This window comes from Rhipicephalus sanguineus, chromosome 8, assembly GCF_013339695.2.
Source record: "Rhipicephalus sanguineus isolate Rsan-2018 chromosome 8, BIME_Rsan_1.4, whole genome shotgun sequence".
Classification (NCBI taxonomy): Eukaryota; Metazoa; Arthropoda; class Arachnida; order Ixodida; family Ixodidae; genus Rhipicephalus; species Rhipicephalus sanguineus.
In genome coordinates this window covers 31,692,193-31,706,535 of record NC_051183.1, presented here as the reverse complement: position 1 = coordinate 31,706,535, position 14,343 = coordinate 31,692,193, and the positions used below count along the sequence as shown (strand labels likewise).

General features: G+C 42.8%; 1 protein-coding gene and 1 long non-coding RNA gene across 2 annotated transcripts in view; one reads left to right on the top strand and one right to left on the bottom strand.

Moving 5' to 3' along the window:
* Positions 1-974, bottom strand: part of LOC119401665 (uncharacterized) — a 53,912-nt gene extending 52,938 nt beyond the window's left edge. Inside the window, exons 1-2 of the long non-coding RNA XR_007417364.1 lie at positions 813-974; positions 440-632 (exon numbers count right to left, since the gene is read on the bottom strand). This is a non-coding gene — a long non-coding RNA (uncharacterized LOC119401665). The remainder of the gene's footprint in view (positions 1-439; positions 633-812) is intronic.
* A 3,987-nt stretch (positions 975-4,961) lies between these two features.
* LOC119402661 (uncharacterized) lies at positions 4,962-13,450 on the top strand. The gene is made up of 4 exons (XM_049418660.1): positions 4,962-5,113; positions 6,989-7,059; positions 8,993-9,067; positions 11,518-13,450. Exons 1-4 carry the CDS (start codon positions 4,971-4,973, stop codon positions 11,712-11,714), a joined length of 486 nt encoding a protein of 161 aa, XP_049274617.1. The 5' UTR covers positions 4,962-4,970; the 3' UTR covers positions 11,715-13,450.
* Positions 13,451-14,343: the final 893 nt, after the last annotated feature.

The window sequence follows — 14,343 nt, the reverse complement described above, 5'->3', positions numbered from 1 at the left end:
CGCTAATTACTCGCATAGCACCAGCCCTGCTGGCCGATGCTGTCTGTCAAAGTAATTGAAATAATAAGTTGTAATCAACGCAATGCTTTCGCATACGTATTTCTCACATTTAGCGCTGAATCGCCGCAAAACAGTTTTTCGCATCAGTCAAGAGAAGTCTACTCGGAATGAGAGTGACAACCCATAGGCCCAAGCAATTTGGAAAAAAAATAATATTGCATGTAAAGAGACGCTGCGTTTTCAAAACAAATTTCAAAGGTAAGTCAGTCTCGTATTTCGCCTCCCCTTCGGTATTTCAATTCGAAGGGGAGGAAGAAAGGAAGGAAGGAACAGGAGATAAAGAAAGGGTAGGGATGTTAATCAATCTAGAAAAACTGGTAAGCTACCCTGAAATATTCATTGAACTAGGCGCTTAAACATATTTTATAAAGAAACTCACCTTTTAACCATATTCTTGTTGGATATGGCTCTAGTAATATTCTTGCCAATGACAGCGACCATTTCTTCATTGCACGCCATTTATCTCTCATATGGTTCTTCGACGGGGAGAATGATTACAACCATGCAGCGAGAGGTGCTAAATAGTTTCTGACTCCGAGTGTCAGCACACCACGTCTTCGATTTGGCCTGTTCTACACACACAAAAAAAAAAGAAAAAAAAACGCGTTTTTTTGTACAGAGTGAGAAAAACGAGAGTACACAAATCTGTACAGAAGCGCCCCAATGCGTTAAGAAGGGTGTGACCCATATTTATGCGTAAGTTGTCACGCAAAAAAAAAGAAGAAAACAAAGAAACCACGGCTCCTTTTTACCCATTACGCATTATTCCCACAACAAGCAGATCTCCCGCGCTTTGAAACGCCGGTTTAAGGGAACGTTTCGTTGGGGACCCCGGGGAGCGTTGTAGTTGCTTATTGATATTTCGCAAACATGCCACAGAAAAGCAAATGTTAGACGCTAACTACTCTGACGACGTCGGATAAAGCTAAGCTGCGAAGAGCTCAATGAACTGAAGAAAGCGACGATGCACATAGACAGAAGTGCAGTTACTCATATATAAAATTCGAGAACAATCGATGGCTTATAATTGACGAGACCTAAATGCTTGGTGCATATGGCTACGGGTAGACGAACCCCTTTTGAACAATCACGTTAACTCGTTCACAATAGCAGGCATGCATAATTTAACTAATACATATGGATAAGGACAGCCTTCTAGAAAGCATAAAAATAAACATGCATAAAGACAGTGGTGTTCTATTTATTGCAAAGCATTTGGAATATACCAGACGCCTTACCGGGGCGTTTATGTTTTGTTCCTCAAATACCTGAACTAAGACGAAGGCTGTCGACAAGACTGCAGTCTACGTCAAAGTTTCGGTATTTGAAGAACGACGTGTGAACGCCCCGGCTGGTTTCCAATAGTTTAAATGCTGCTTCCAGTGCATTTTCAGATTGCAGATGTAGGAAGGACACAATGCGAATTATAACGTACACATGCACTTTACGACATGGCGAATGGCGAAATCTAGATGGTTTGGGTGCACGCCTTTTGTAATATTCAGGCACTGAAATGCCATTACATAGAGAAGATAAGCAGCGGTGGGGGCCCATATGAGGCAGATGATGTAAAGGAAAAAACCAAAACTGGTGTGATGCGCTGACCACCAACGGACCCCATCATTTGCTCTATAGTGTGTCCCGCAACAGAGATAACAGGCTGTCGTTGAAGTGCTTAGAGACACTAGAGAACGCCGCGGAACCACCAGGCAATCCAAACACCATTGGAAAATTAAGAAATTTTTCTAGTGCACCGCTGTAATTCTGGGGCTGATAATGATATGAAAGCGAAAAATTACGGTCAAGAAAGGAGTCAAACAGGAATATACAATCTCTCCAATGCTGTTCACCGCAAGTTTAAAAGTATTATTTAGACGACTAAATTAGAAAGAAGGAAGATAAATAGGAGAGAAAGGAAAGACAGGGATGTTAGCCAGTTTAGCATAAACGGTATGCTACCCTATACACGGAAAATAGATGGGGTAGATTGAAAGAGGAAAGAAAGAGGGAGTACACACACCACGCCCCAGTCCGGAAGTCTTGCGCGGTATACGGCACCATTATGAGTCCACAGCCGCTCGTGCAAGTCTCTTGTCCCTAAAAATCTTAACAAGGCTTTCGTTGTTTTAATTCTAGATGTCTTTTCAGGATGGCCTTCAAAGATAGTTGCTAGCGACATCGATCTGTGGTGCAGGAAAGCAAGATCAATTGCCGTCTCTGCACAGCGTAGCGAAGACAGTTGCAGAAAATGTGCTGCAACGTCTCCTCAATACCAGACGTATGCAAGAGCGTTGTCGATATAGCTTCTTCCTTGTCGCCTTCAAAGCTGACGAAGTAACATTAAAGGTGTGTTCGTTCCTATCACGCCGTAATGTCTTGATAAACACTAAAATGTCACGTGTTGTCCTTTCTCAAATGCCGTATGAATGAGGTGTCTGATATCGAATACCATTTGTTCGTACGGTCTATGCCGCAGGCGTAAATATCACTTTTTAAAAGCATTCACATGGGTGGGTAATCGATACACAATATTAACACGATAGCGCTAAACGGCTAATTTCACTCAAATTCTAGTGTCGGTGTCGCCGCCGTTGGTTGTGGGCACAGAAGCTTCGTTATAATGAAAAATCGCGAGAAATCAAAATATTAAAATCATTGCTCGAGCCGTAATTGAATCCAGGCCTTCTGCGTGGCAAGCAGTTGTCCCACCGCAGAGCCACGCCAGGATTGATACGAATGGGGGCCAGTGCCAACTTGAACTGCTTCATTTTATGATTTTTGCCATGACCGTAACAACGAGCGCTAGGTCTGCGCCGCTGGCAAATGTAACCTTTTTGCACGCACTTATGCCTGTGAAAATGCTTGCGAAAAATATGTGACCATATAGCACATGCTCAGAAAAATTAGAGATATTTCATTTGTTACGTATATAAGATCTGCAGCCTAACAGCGCAGAAACACAACAAAAGACAAGATGACACACCGACAAACGCTTGTCGACGTCCTCTCTTGTCTTTGGTGCGTTTCCGCGCTATTACACTATAGATAATACAGTACCAACTAGCCTGAAGCTCTACCGTCCTAATGTATATAAGTTTAGTTTCCTGTTAAAACACACGAATAAAGTTTAGAAACAAAGCAATTAGTTTCATCGGAACCTAGCACGTAAATTTTTAAGATACTTCAAAATGGTCAGTTGTCGGGCTAGTTGGTTAGACATCTTGCATAGGGGAGCGCGGATTTGGTTAGGAAGAAAGAACACACGGCAGAAAAGACGCTCTTTTCTGTCGTGTTTTCTTTCTTGCTAACCAAATCCGCGCTTCCCTATGCAAGATTCCAAGATACTGCGGTGCACATATGCGCGTGTTTAAAACGCGTTGTGTATATTTCTAGTAAGTTATTTTGTTAAGTGCACTACCAATGTTTGCGGGAACGATCGTTCGAGGGATCATAAAACTCGGAGGACGCTTGAGCATCGCCTTCAAGAGTAGAAGGCGATAGCGTAATCGGGCCCCGTGTGCATCGCCTTCTTAAGTGCTAGCCCGGCTTCGGTCCTTGGTGCAGACCTCAACCGCGCCGCAAGGAAACGGACTTCTATGCGCGTAACATTGGCCCTTTCGAGATATTATAGAATGCCTACTGCAAGTACAGATGCGCAGTGCCCACTACGCCATAATTCTTCCTTTTGCGTATCAGCGAAGGGCCCACTATGCGTCCATAAGCCAACACGCGAACCTACGCAGCAGCTCACTTTGTTGATGCTTTTGCTGATGACGATGATTAAGTATGTCTGAGCGCTTCGTAATGGGCGGGCCTTTAAAACACCCACTCGTTGCGCAATTCGCATGTTTTGACGCCTGGCGCTATTCGACGCTCTGCCGCGCAATATTACATCCGTTAAGAATACTCCTCCCACTAAAAGGTATTCATATATTGCTTTTTTTTTTCGAATCTGCTTCAAGCAATGGGGTGGCTCTGTAGTAGAACACCTGCTTACCACGGAGAAGTCGTGGGTTCGATTCTCACCCGAACAAAATATTTTCATTTATTTTATTTGCATCTTTCTCGATTTTTCGGTCACAGACATTGCGCATTTTTCGCTCACGACGAACGACGCCGACACAGACACCGGAATTTCTGCGATACGAGCTGTTTAACGCTATCGCGTTAAAATGATATTCGCCAGATCAACAGCGGGCAGTTAGCCCGTGTGACTGCAGATTGCAAATCCGCATTTGACAAGTACTTGGTGGTGTGACGGAGTGGTTCCCAGCCTACATGTGAAATTATTGAGGCCATTGAGATTGCCATATTGGGTATACAGTGCGTGACTGTGCCATCTGCTGCGCTTAAAAAAAAAACAGTTTCAATTTTTGTACCTTGAGCTTGAGCAACACATGTGATATGGGCAAAGGTGCCATTTTTCGTCATATATTCTGATCTTTTTTTTTGCCATTTCTTGATTTTCGTTTTCCTATTATTATTCGTTCTTGTTTTTACATCATGTCAAGTCTCCTTGCATTTAATCATGCCAAGTCACCACTGCATTTCTTAAATTTCAGTTGTAACTCAGCTCTTTGTCTGTTGTCATCATTCTCGTTTTGTCTGTTTTTTCTGTGCCGTGAGCCTTTACACGTAAATGAAGATGTTGCAGTCTAGTACTATGGGACCCTCGTCTGTATATCTTATGCCTTGTAATTAACATGTTACGTAAAATTAAATCTGATTGGCTGATTGATTGAAAGCGTGATTGTGCTGAAATGGTGAACACAATATCTTATATCTCACATTGACAGAGTGGTAATTTGGACAAAACATTTCCTGTACAGTTAATTCTTCAAGAGATATTTTTGGGGCCGGACAGAAAAGAGCAACCAAATGGTTTCCCTTCCCAGTTTTTACAGAAAGGAATGCAGATCGATATGTTGAAAAGGAACTTTCCTCCACCTGGCGGGGAGGAGTCTGTGTGTGTGAGCACAACTACCGATGAAATATACGAGAAGAAATGTGAAGTAACTCAAAAGATAAAATTTATGCCATATCGTGGTGCAGGGTAAGATATCTTTAATTTAACTTTCATGTCATTGTAATGACCTAACCGTCACATGAAAGTGACCAAAGATAAGCATATGTGTATAAATATAGGAAGCATGAAGTTTATCAAGTCTGTGGTTTTATGCAGTGGCAACCGTTATTTATTGGCAAGTTTTAGAAGCAGGCTTCTGTTGGTTCTAACAAACGTTACTGTTGACCCTCCTTGGTGCGTTACCGCAAATTTTAAGGCAATGTTACACAATAGATGGCCTAATTATTCATAACAATTAATTAAATGTATTGCTAATTAATGTTTTAAAATATTTTAAAATGTGATTAAGTTACTCTGCAAATTAGAGCTGATGGAAAGTAATGACATTATATTACTATTACTTTTGAAAATTAATGAAATGACTTGAACAAAAGTTCATTGGTCATGCACATCTCATGTACACTTTAATTAGAGCCCGTACACATTGAAATCTCACAGATATTTATCCATTTTCTCGCGCTTGAGGTTGGTGCTAAAATGAACTTGTATTTGATTTTCTGTTCTTTTATTGTCAATCTTTCATTCCAAAGAAAAGCGGACATGATATGTTTCAGTCTAGGGTAATTGAATGTAATAAATAATTTTCTTGAATTACTTGCTTGAAGTAATTAATTATTATACTAAATTAGCAGACCACAAAAACAATACGTAGTAGTAGTAGTAGTAGTAGTAATAGACTTTTATTCAGCCAAATTCATAGGCCGAGCATTTCGACCGCCTGCGCGATCAGTCGACGCTGTTCTTCTTCCCCTTCGGCGCCGATCCAGTCGAGCCAGGTGGTGATGGAAAGGGAAGGGGGAGGGTAAGAGCTGGATTGCTGAGCAGTTAGGCAGTAGAAAAGGCAGTGTAGCAGGTCTGCATATGTAGATGGGCAATTGGGACAGCAGGGGTCCGATCTATATTTATAAAGAAAAAGGCGAGAGGGGGTGATCAGGCAATTCATTTGTATGTGCCGTAGAATTCGAGCTTCTAGTAGAGTGAGCGATGGATGAGGAGGAGGGTAAAGACGCTTGTCGAGTCGGAGCTGTAGGTATACCTCCTTGATAGTATGGCGCAGCGAGATCTTCCCATCGTTCTTGACGGAGCTCCCACTGTCTTCCGAAGGTGTGGGCCAGGGGATGAATGGTGCCCGGTGCGATATATCACGGGCGAGCCGGTGAGCTAGCTCATTGCCGTCAATCCCCGAGTGCCCAGGAACCGAGCGTAGGAAAACAGGGGAAGGTTGCAGTGCATAGACAGCTCGCTCAATCTCCTGTTGGAGGTATGGGGGTAATGTGCGGTTCTGTTACGGATGGCGGCGTAAGAGTCAGAGTATATCGTGTACTCGGGAAGTGAAGGGAGGGAAGAAAATGATTGTAAGGCATGGACAATGTTACATTACTTATTACAGCAAAAAGTAATTTATTTGCTGGAATTTGTGTATTGCCAAGTCTGCTGTGCAGGCATCAGTAGAATTGCGCTGCTGAGACAGATGCCATGAACTGACCCCAGCTGCGATAACAGCATTTCGATTTGATCCCTCATAATCATGTCGTGGCTTAGGGATGTTGAACCCCAACAATTAATATTGTAGTACTTTGATTGGGTCAGAATGTGGCAACGTTCGCGCACGAGGGTTGCCTTAGACGTTTAATCCGTAGTGCCCTGCGAACGCGTTTCTCGTGATTATTCTGGTGGTTTGGCATGCAAGCACACCTGGTGCCTTTAAAAAATTATTGGTGCTACGATTGTCGCTCTTCTTTCATCAACCCGGTGTTGTGTTGACATGACTTTCATTTATACAAATAGTTACTGGTGAGCATACGTGCAGGTGGAACGCCGTTAAAACTTTGAAATTGGCAGTTACAGCACCTTCTACCAACGATATTGGGTTGGCCGGAACAACAAGACCATACAAACAACACCGTTCACCAGTAAGAAAACTCCTTATTTGTTTATTCCCTTCTTGCTTAACGTGTCACCCCGCATAATATAGCGTACACCTAAAACCCTCAAAATAGAGTATTAAAGAAATTCTTGAAGCATATGAGAACATTTCAGTAAGCCTGTCGCCGGGTATTGCGGTCCTACTGTTGGATATATTCAAAGTTTACTGAATCTGTACGTATCCAAGCGTCTTTGCCACACCTTGCTGATATTAGTTCCATGCCACAAACACAAAAAATGTTTTGTAGCTCTGAGCCAGCACAAATTTTTCTTATTCTTAGTGATACGAGGTACACTGGATGATTCGCTGGTCGCGTAGACGTGTTTTTAGTTTTCTCTTTAAATTATGGACGTATAAAAAATGCAGGCTACCCTAACCATTGGCTTAGGTGTCTGGTAGTGGCCCTCGCAGGTCGGCGTTCGTGTTCTCTGGTGTATTCGTTTAGTTAACCTTGTGCTAGCTCTGAGATCCGCTGCCGAAGCGTATCTCAGAGGCCACGTTGGAAGAAGCACGTGGTTGAAATCTGCTCCGCCAGGTGCCGCAACGATTCTAGCGGCTCTGAAGTAAAGCGTCGGCTCTTTCAATGAAGTCATTCTACTAATTTTTATTAATTATCCCGAAGTTAGCTGCTTCTTATCTTAAGTAAGGTTATGCTCCGATATCAAATCTATGAATTATAACTCTGAACTCGAACCAGAGCCATCAATTTCATACCGTTTTTTTTAACTTATTTTCTGAATATTCGGAAAACAGATGCAAGTGCTCGAAAGGAAGTGCTTTGTAGAGAAACATATGTGTCACTCGTTCTTCGTGCCACTAAAATATTTTTGGTCAAGGAATACATTTCTTTGTAGCAATTGTGGTAAGCAGTAAAGCTCCGGTACATTTTTCACGTAATACGTGACAAATGGGCAGATTTAGAAGGTAGCTTTACGCCAGAAAACTAACGCGCGCAATCTGCGGACAGAAACTGGAGGTGCAGCCTACAATGACCAACATCCGAGATCCTAGGAAACGTTTGCCGCTACTCCTAAACGACGCCACAATGCCACGCTACTTATCTGCCGGATAAATGACAACAAATCATTTTTATGAGCATTCGGAATGACCAATGAGCATAACGTGAGCAAGATTGCTTCTTGCGCTGCACGTGATAGTTACATACGTACCCGTTACTGAGCAGCTGAAAAGCTTGTCAAACTACAACAAACTGGCGTGCTTTACAGAATACCAAGAGCTGGTGCACTATGGGCAATGCTACTGTTATGTTTCACGTAAAATGCTTGAAGATGAAACACTCATGAAACATAAACATACAAAAGGCGCCTTGCGTCTACAGACGTAACACTGAGCGCATTGGATTAGCATGTTCTGGTGTGTGTTTGGAAAAATTGTTGACGATTTAAAGTATTATACGTATTCTACTATGGGAGAGCAATGAGCAGTCCTGAATACTGCTATGGTGACACCGAAGAGGCTATTAGGAGCGGAAATGGCAACAAACGTATGAGAAAGACACTTTAACGACGCCCATTTTCTTGTATAATTTTTGCGAGCCATGGATTTTACTCTATTCGCCTCGGAACATGCCGCCTTTACTCGAGTATAGGCCGGCCCCGATTCTAAGTCGACCCCCGAATTTCGCAAGGCCAGAAAAAAGAAAACTTAATCATTGTACTCGAATCTAAGCCGACCCCCCCCCCCCCCCCCACTTTCGCACACCGTTTTTTCGAAAAAAAAAAACACCGGCTTAGATTTGAATAAATATGACAGTAATCTAATACGCCCAGCTTTCCATTCTGTTGTCCTTCCATACGTAGAAGCCTTTTTGAAGTCGAAATGGTGGTTTTAGTGATCACTATAACCAGCCCCCTTCGCTTACAAGCTGTGAGTAATTTATAATTACTTTTTTTCGACAGCACTACCACACGCAAAGTATGAACTTCTGGCTTCTGGCTCGAACTGTGCCGTAGTTAGTGTGACCTTTATTGGAGGTAAGTTTAAGATTCAAGTGAAGAAAGTACAGCCCCGCACGGCTGACATAAATATATTACGATCTTCCTGTTAATAAGTAAATGATGTTTCACTTTGAATACGTGATAGCACGCACATATGATGCTCCATCGCACTCGTAACAGGAAATGACCACACTGGAAATCACAGCGGTGCAAATATATGGCCGTTCAACGGTATGCCGTGAGGTACAAGCACGTCGTGATGCACCCCCACGAGCCAGATCTATCTTCCTTAGTTTTTCCAATGACCACGTGAAACGTTATGTCTTTCGAGGGCGATAATGTGTTACGCGGTCACAGCGCATTAAAACACTACCGATGGCGGGAAAGCGGACTTGTCCGGAAAAAATATTTTAATAAAAAAGTTTGCGCTTGCACCAAAGGGCTCATATAGCAGCCCTCCTGGCGAACTAAGAAATATGGCTGTTTAGACGCGTCCTTTCATTTTGACGGCTTCCAACACAGCGATGAACGTCATCACCCATCAGTTCTGAATTGTACAGCAGTTCGTCATAGGGCTGTCTTTAACACTTGCCGCGCACAGCAGCGCTCGTAAAGATCAAGGGGCTTTAAGCGCTCGAGGCCTCTTGCACCATCTCGTGAGCAGCTCGTGAACACCGCTGCGGCATTGAAGAAGCTGAAGTAGCTCAGAGACTCACACGTCGCCAACTTCAAAGAATGTCTATAAATAGTTTACCGTTTGCACATTGGGGTCATTTATGTGCTTGTGGCTGAATTGTCACACGCCATGACGCTGAGGTCGGTGACTTGACTTCCCAGACTCGCCCACTTAGGGTTTCACAGCGACAGCTGCGAAAATGCGACGTGAGTTTCTATATATTCGCTACCGCAATAATATGACAATAGTCCTGATAAAATTGAAGGTTTCACGCGAACGTTTGAAAGGTCAGAACAATAGTCAACACTCGGATCCTCTTTTGCGAAATGCAAAGGTTCTCAAGAGAGAAGAGAGAAGTTAGAAGTGTCAAAATACCAAGAAGATCAGAAACAAATAAATACATCGCTGGAAAAGTGCAAGTCAGCAACCTTTCTGCTGTTGTAATCTCACATAAAAAGATGCGCTAAAAATTTCCCATAAAACTTCGCTGGCTATCGTCACTCTCATCATTATCAGCCGGCTATGTCCATTAGAGGGTTCCGTCCTCTAATGGACATAGCCGGCTGATAGTAATGTCGTTCTACAGTTAAAACTCAATCTAGTGAAACCCTAATTACGAAGTTCCCAACCTAACCAAGAAAGTTCTATTTTCCGGCAGGTACCCACCATGGGGATCAATGTTTTCATCAGTTTAAGTTAGCGAAATCAACTCGGCAGCACACCCGATGCTCTGAGAACTTTAAGGTCGTTAATTTCGCCATCATTGGTTTATTAATAGAGGAGAAAATCAAGTTCAAAGTTTCATTTTTAAATTTCGCGCCGACACCTCCCCGCGTGACGTCACGGATTTGAAAGTGTATTTATCGTATTTTGGCGCCATTGGCTCAACAATGTTACCACAAACTTGGTATGTTAAGTCTATGCCCCCTTAGAGGACAATGTACTTCATTTTTTTACCGATTAGGGACAACGTAGTCCGTAGTAGGCGCCGTCAAAACATGTGTTGCCACGGCGAATGGTGCGGAAACTTCAAGGTGGCGTCGCCACCCACATATTGTTTTTGCGTGTTTTCTCGCTTACTAAGCGTCTTCTCGCAGTAAGCGTGGTGTTTTTGGCATCATGAAATAGTACTTTACTAATATGATAAAAATAGTTTTGCTCTTTAGTGTCCCTTTAAAGAAGGTTTTTGGACATAAATGTGTAAAAAAGCGGCGATTTCTTCCTAAGTTTGACACAGACTGGTATTTCTTGAAGCGTGCGCTCAAACGCGATTGTGTTTAAACATCTAACCGCCCTAGTCCTGACCCAAGTTCTATTCTGGCAAGGGTACACGCCGCGCCCATGCCCGGAACAACGGACTCAACAGTCAGTGTGGCTCTTGCGTATCAGATGGCGCTTGGGGCGGCGGTGTCTTTTTGTCGCTATAAATGCTCCCACAGGAGCGTATGGTGGTATCGTTTATACAACCAATGGTGCTAACCGTATCCTCGCCACTTTCTTGCTTAGCCTGCTCGCACATTCGTTTTCCCCGTCTTTGCATATCGGCAGCCTGCCACAACTTCACGCCACCGTTCAGACCCTGGCCTGCATCGCCCGGACATGGGAGGCCCCATGTCCGGGCGTCGCTGGGTGTCGCTGCATTGCGTTACAACTTTAGATTTCGAAGCACAAAAAGACTGTTCTTACAATTTTAAGAACTTCCACCTGTAGTTAAAACGGAAGCACATTTTTGTGAAACACTTGACTAGAAGCTATCATTTCAGTTCTTATTTAAATGCAAACGTGTACTAAAAGATACAGTTCATTCCAGATTCGGCCGATACGACCACTAGCCATAGCGACGGAGCAAAGGGAACACAATGTGTTCTATGGGTGATGCACAAGGATGTTCGTAAGCCAGATGAGTGCTGCAAAAAGTACTTTGAAACAGAATGTACAACTGGAACGCCAGAAGAGGTGTACAGTCCAGATGAATGTGATACCGGCTCACGAATAGTATCAGTTTAGACGAAAAGAGACTAGCAAAACCAGCAGAATGTAACAATTCTTTATTTCTCACCGGTAAAAATATCCCAATAAAAGCTGCGGAAGCAAAATGTTGGCTACAGTCATACTCGCTGTCAAAATTTGCGTATGCTTGATTTTGCAACGTTCATTGACATTACCGGCGAAATTAATTGAGCCTAATCGCGGAGCCGTTCAGGAGTCCTAAACAAAAACATGCTGTTTGGCTGACGCAGATAAACAGAGACGTACCTTGCACATAGCAACTACCTGAAAATAAAATTTACAACACAAGTAATACGCCGAATAAGCAGGGAAAAGGAGTGACAAAATACAAACGCATATAAAAACGTCCCAGACAAGAGTAATTGAAGGTGCTTGTGAAGCGAACATCGTAGTTCAAAACGAAAGTCCATATAAATGGCTTCTCTCGGTGAAAGTTTCTGCAATAAGTAAAGTTGCAATGAAAGCTTTTTGCGCCGAGCACCGATTTCCCTCTACAATTGTGGCTCCTATTTTAGAGCTCAGTCTATCAGTGAGCTTAGAGACAGAGCTGGTCTAATGACGGTGAAACGAAAAATGCAACATAATGGACTGCTATTCTTTTTTCACATACTGAATGAAGACTACAGGGTTCACCTAAGGGAACACATCGCACTACAGCCATTTACCACATCCAGAACAAAACGCTCGAAACATATCACACCACCTAGCTACTGAACATATTTATACAAGTATTCTTTTTTGGTTCGGAGCATCGATGACTGGAATCGATTGCCTCAATACATAGTCGAACAATGCGATTTACAAAGGTTCGAAAAGGCTTTGTCAGAATATTTGTAACTAAATAGCTTGTTCCTTGTTGGTTGAATATGTTCAATGTACTGTATCAATATGTTCAATATGTACTATGTCACTTTAAATATTTTTTCTCTTTTTATTCTTTCTTTTTTGGAAACGTGTACGGAATGTATTCGAATATGTTTCTTTTTATCGGTGACCTATGCGGGATGTATTCTAATATAGTTTTGCGTTTTGTTTTATTATTTTCATATAGTGTGCCTTCTTGAGCGTACCATGTGAAATTTGTTTCCACAGTTGTTCTTTGTACATGTCAGCTATGTAACCCCAACTCCTGTCTTGGCCCTTGGGCGGACAGTATGAATAAATAAAGAAATAATTAAAAAAAATGTTTGACCTTTGGAATGACTTGTAGAGATTTCTCCTTTGCTGCATGCATTCTCCATGAGAATGACAGCTGAGAATATTGTACATTCATTATTAGTATACTTTGACTAGATAAGATAATGCAACTCCTCTAACATAGAGACGGCTTGGCCATGCTGTTCATAGAGGAGTAGACTGACATATCAGATTTGCACATGTAACAGGAAAAAATAGCCTATAAGGATCGCAAGCGCTCTGTCAGACTGTGATTGATTGCAGCTAATAATCCTTGGATTAAAAGAGCTAACTCATGAATTACTCAAATGCAACCGACTACAGTTACGTTACTTTCCTTTCAGTTCTAAGCCCGCCTCGTTGAACGATTGTGACACTCCTGTGGGAGTGTCACAATCGACAGCGCAACGGAGTCAACACGGACAGAAAGAAGAGAAGGACACAGCGCTGAACTCACAACTAAATTTATTTTCGAAAAGAAAGAACATATATACAGATCAATGAGTCACCAAGACCAAGCACGGGTGTAACAACACAAACAGAATAATCATGTCTTGTCTAACAGATACTTGTATTCCTCATCTAGAAGAATGATTGATGGATGACTTATGCACTTGCTGTTACATCTAATAAAAAAATGCTTCAGCTATCGACATGTCTATATTTGATAGTGGTTTTCTGCTTGTGGGGCACACATCTACATGATCTACAATGGGATGCCAAATGCGACGTCACAGCGGCACCTGAAAGTGTCAACTCCTGCTCACGTAGGCGTACGTTTAGGCAGCGCCCCGTTTGGCCTACGTATTCACTGCCACAAGAGAGAGGAATGGCGTACACCACGCCAGTAGCAGAAGGCACATACTTGCGAACATGATTGGTGACACACTTGTTTCCTTTCCCTGGCCTCTAACACAACGCTCTATCTACCCAGGCGCACACATTACCTACTTTATTACGCGCTGGAAACAGCACGTTTACGCCATACCGCGCACCAACGTTTTTCAAACCATGCGCGGTTCTGTGTAGGTAAGGGATGACAGCATGCCTCTTTTTCTCGCTAACTTCCGGGGCACTAGGATCACGGTGACCAGGCTTCTTCAACTTATCAGTTTTTCCAAGACGGAACAAATCACGTCACTCGGAAAGCCAGAGTTTGTAAGACGAGCGACCTGAATATCAAACGCACGCGCCATGACGTGCTTGCATGACTTCTGAAGAGCGGCACCCAGTACAGATGACGCAATTCCTCTTTTTACAGTTTTTGAGTGGCCTGAATTGAAATTTAAAATTGGCTTAGTGGATCTCGGTTGGCATTGCCAACAAACGTGATCCCTGACAAAGGCCAGTCTTAAATTGAGGAACTGTAGCTCATCGTTTCTTGGCAGCTCCAAAGTGAAATGCAGACCCATGCCGTATTCCCTGAAAACCTTCATAATATTAACAACCA

Coding starts and splice junctions, on each gene's coding strand:
- LOC119402661 (XM_049418660.1), top strand. CDS start 4,971: ATGCAGATCGATATGTTGAAAAGGAACTTTCCTCCACCTGGCGGGGAG. Junction 7,060..8,992: donor ACAAACAACACCGTTCACCA/GTAAGAAAACTC, acceptor TTTTTTCGACAG/CACTACCACACGCAAAGTAT. Junction 9,068..11,517: donor TAGTGTGACCTTTATTGGAG/GTAAGTTTAAGA, acceptor AGTTCATTCCAG/ATTCGGCCGATACGACCACT.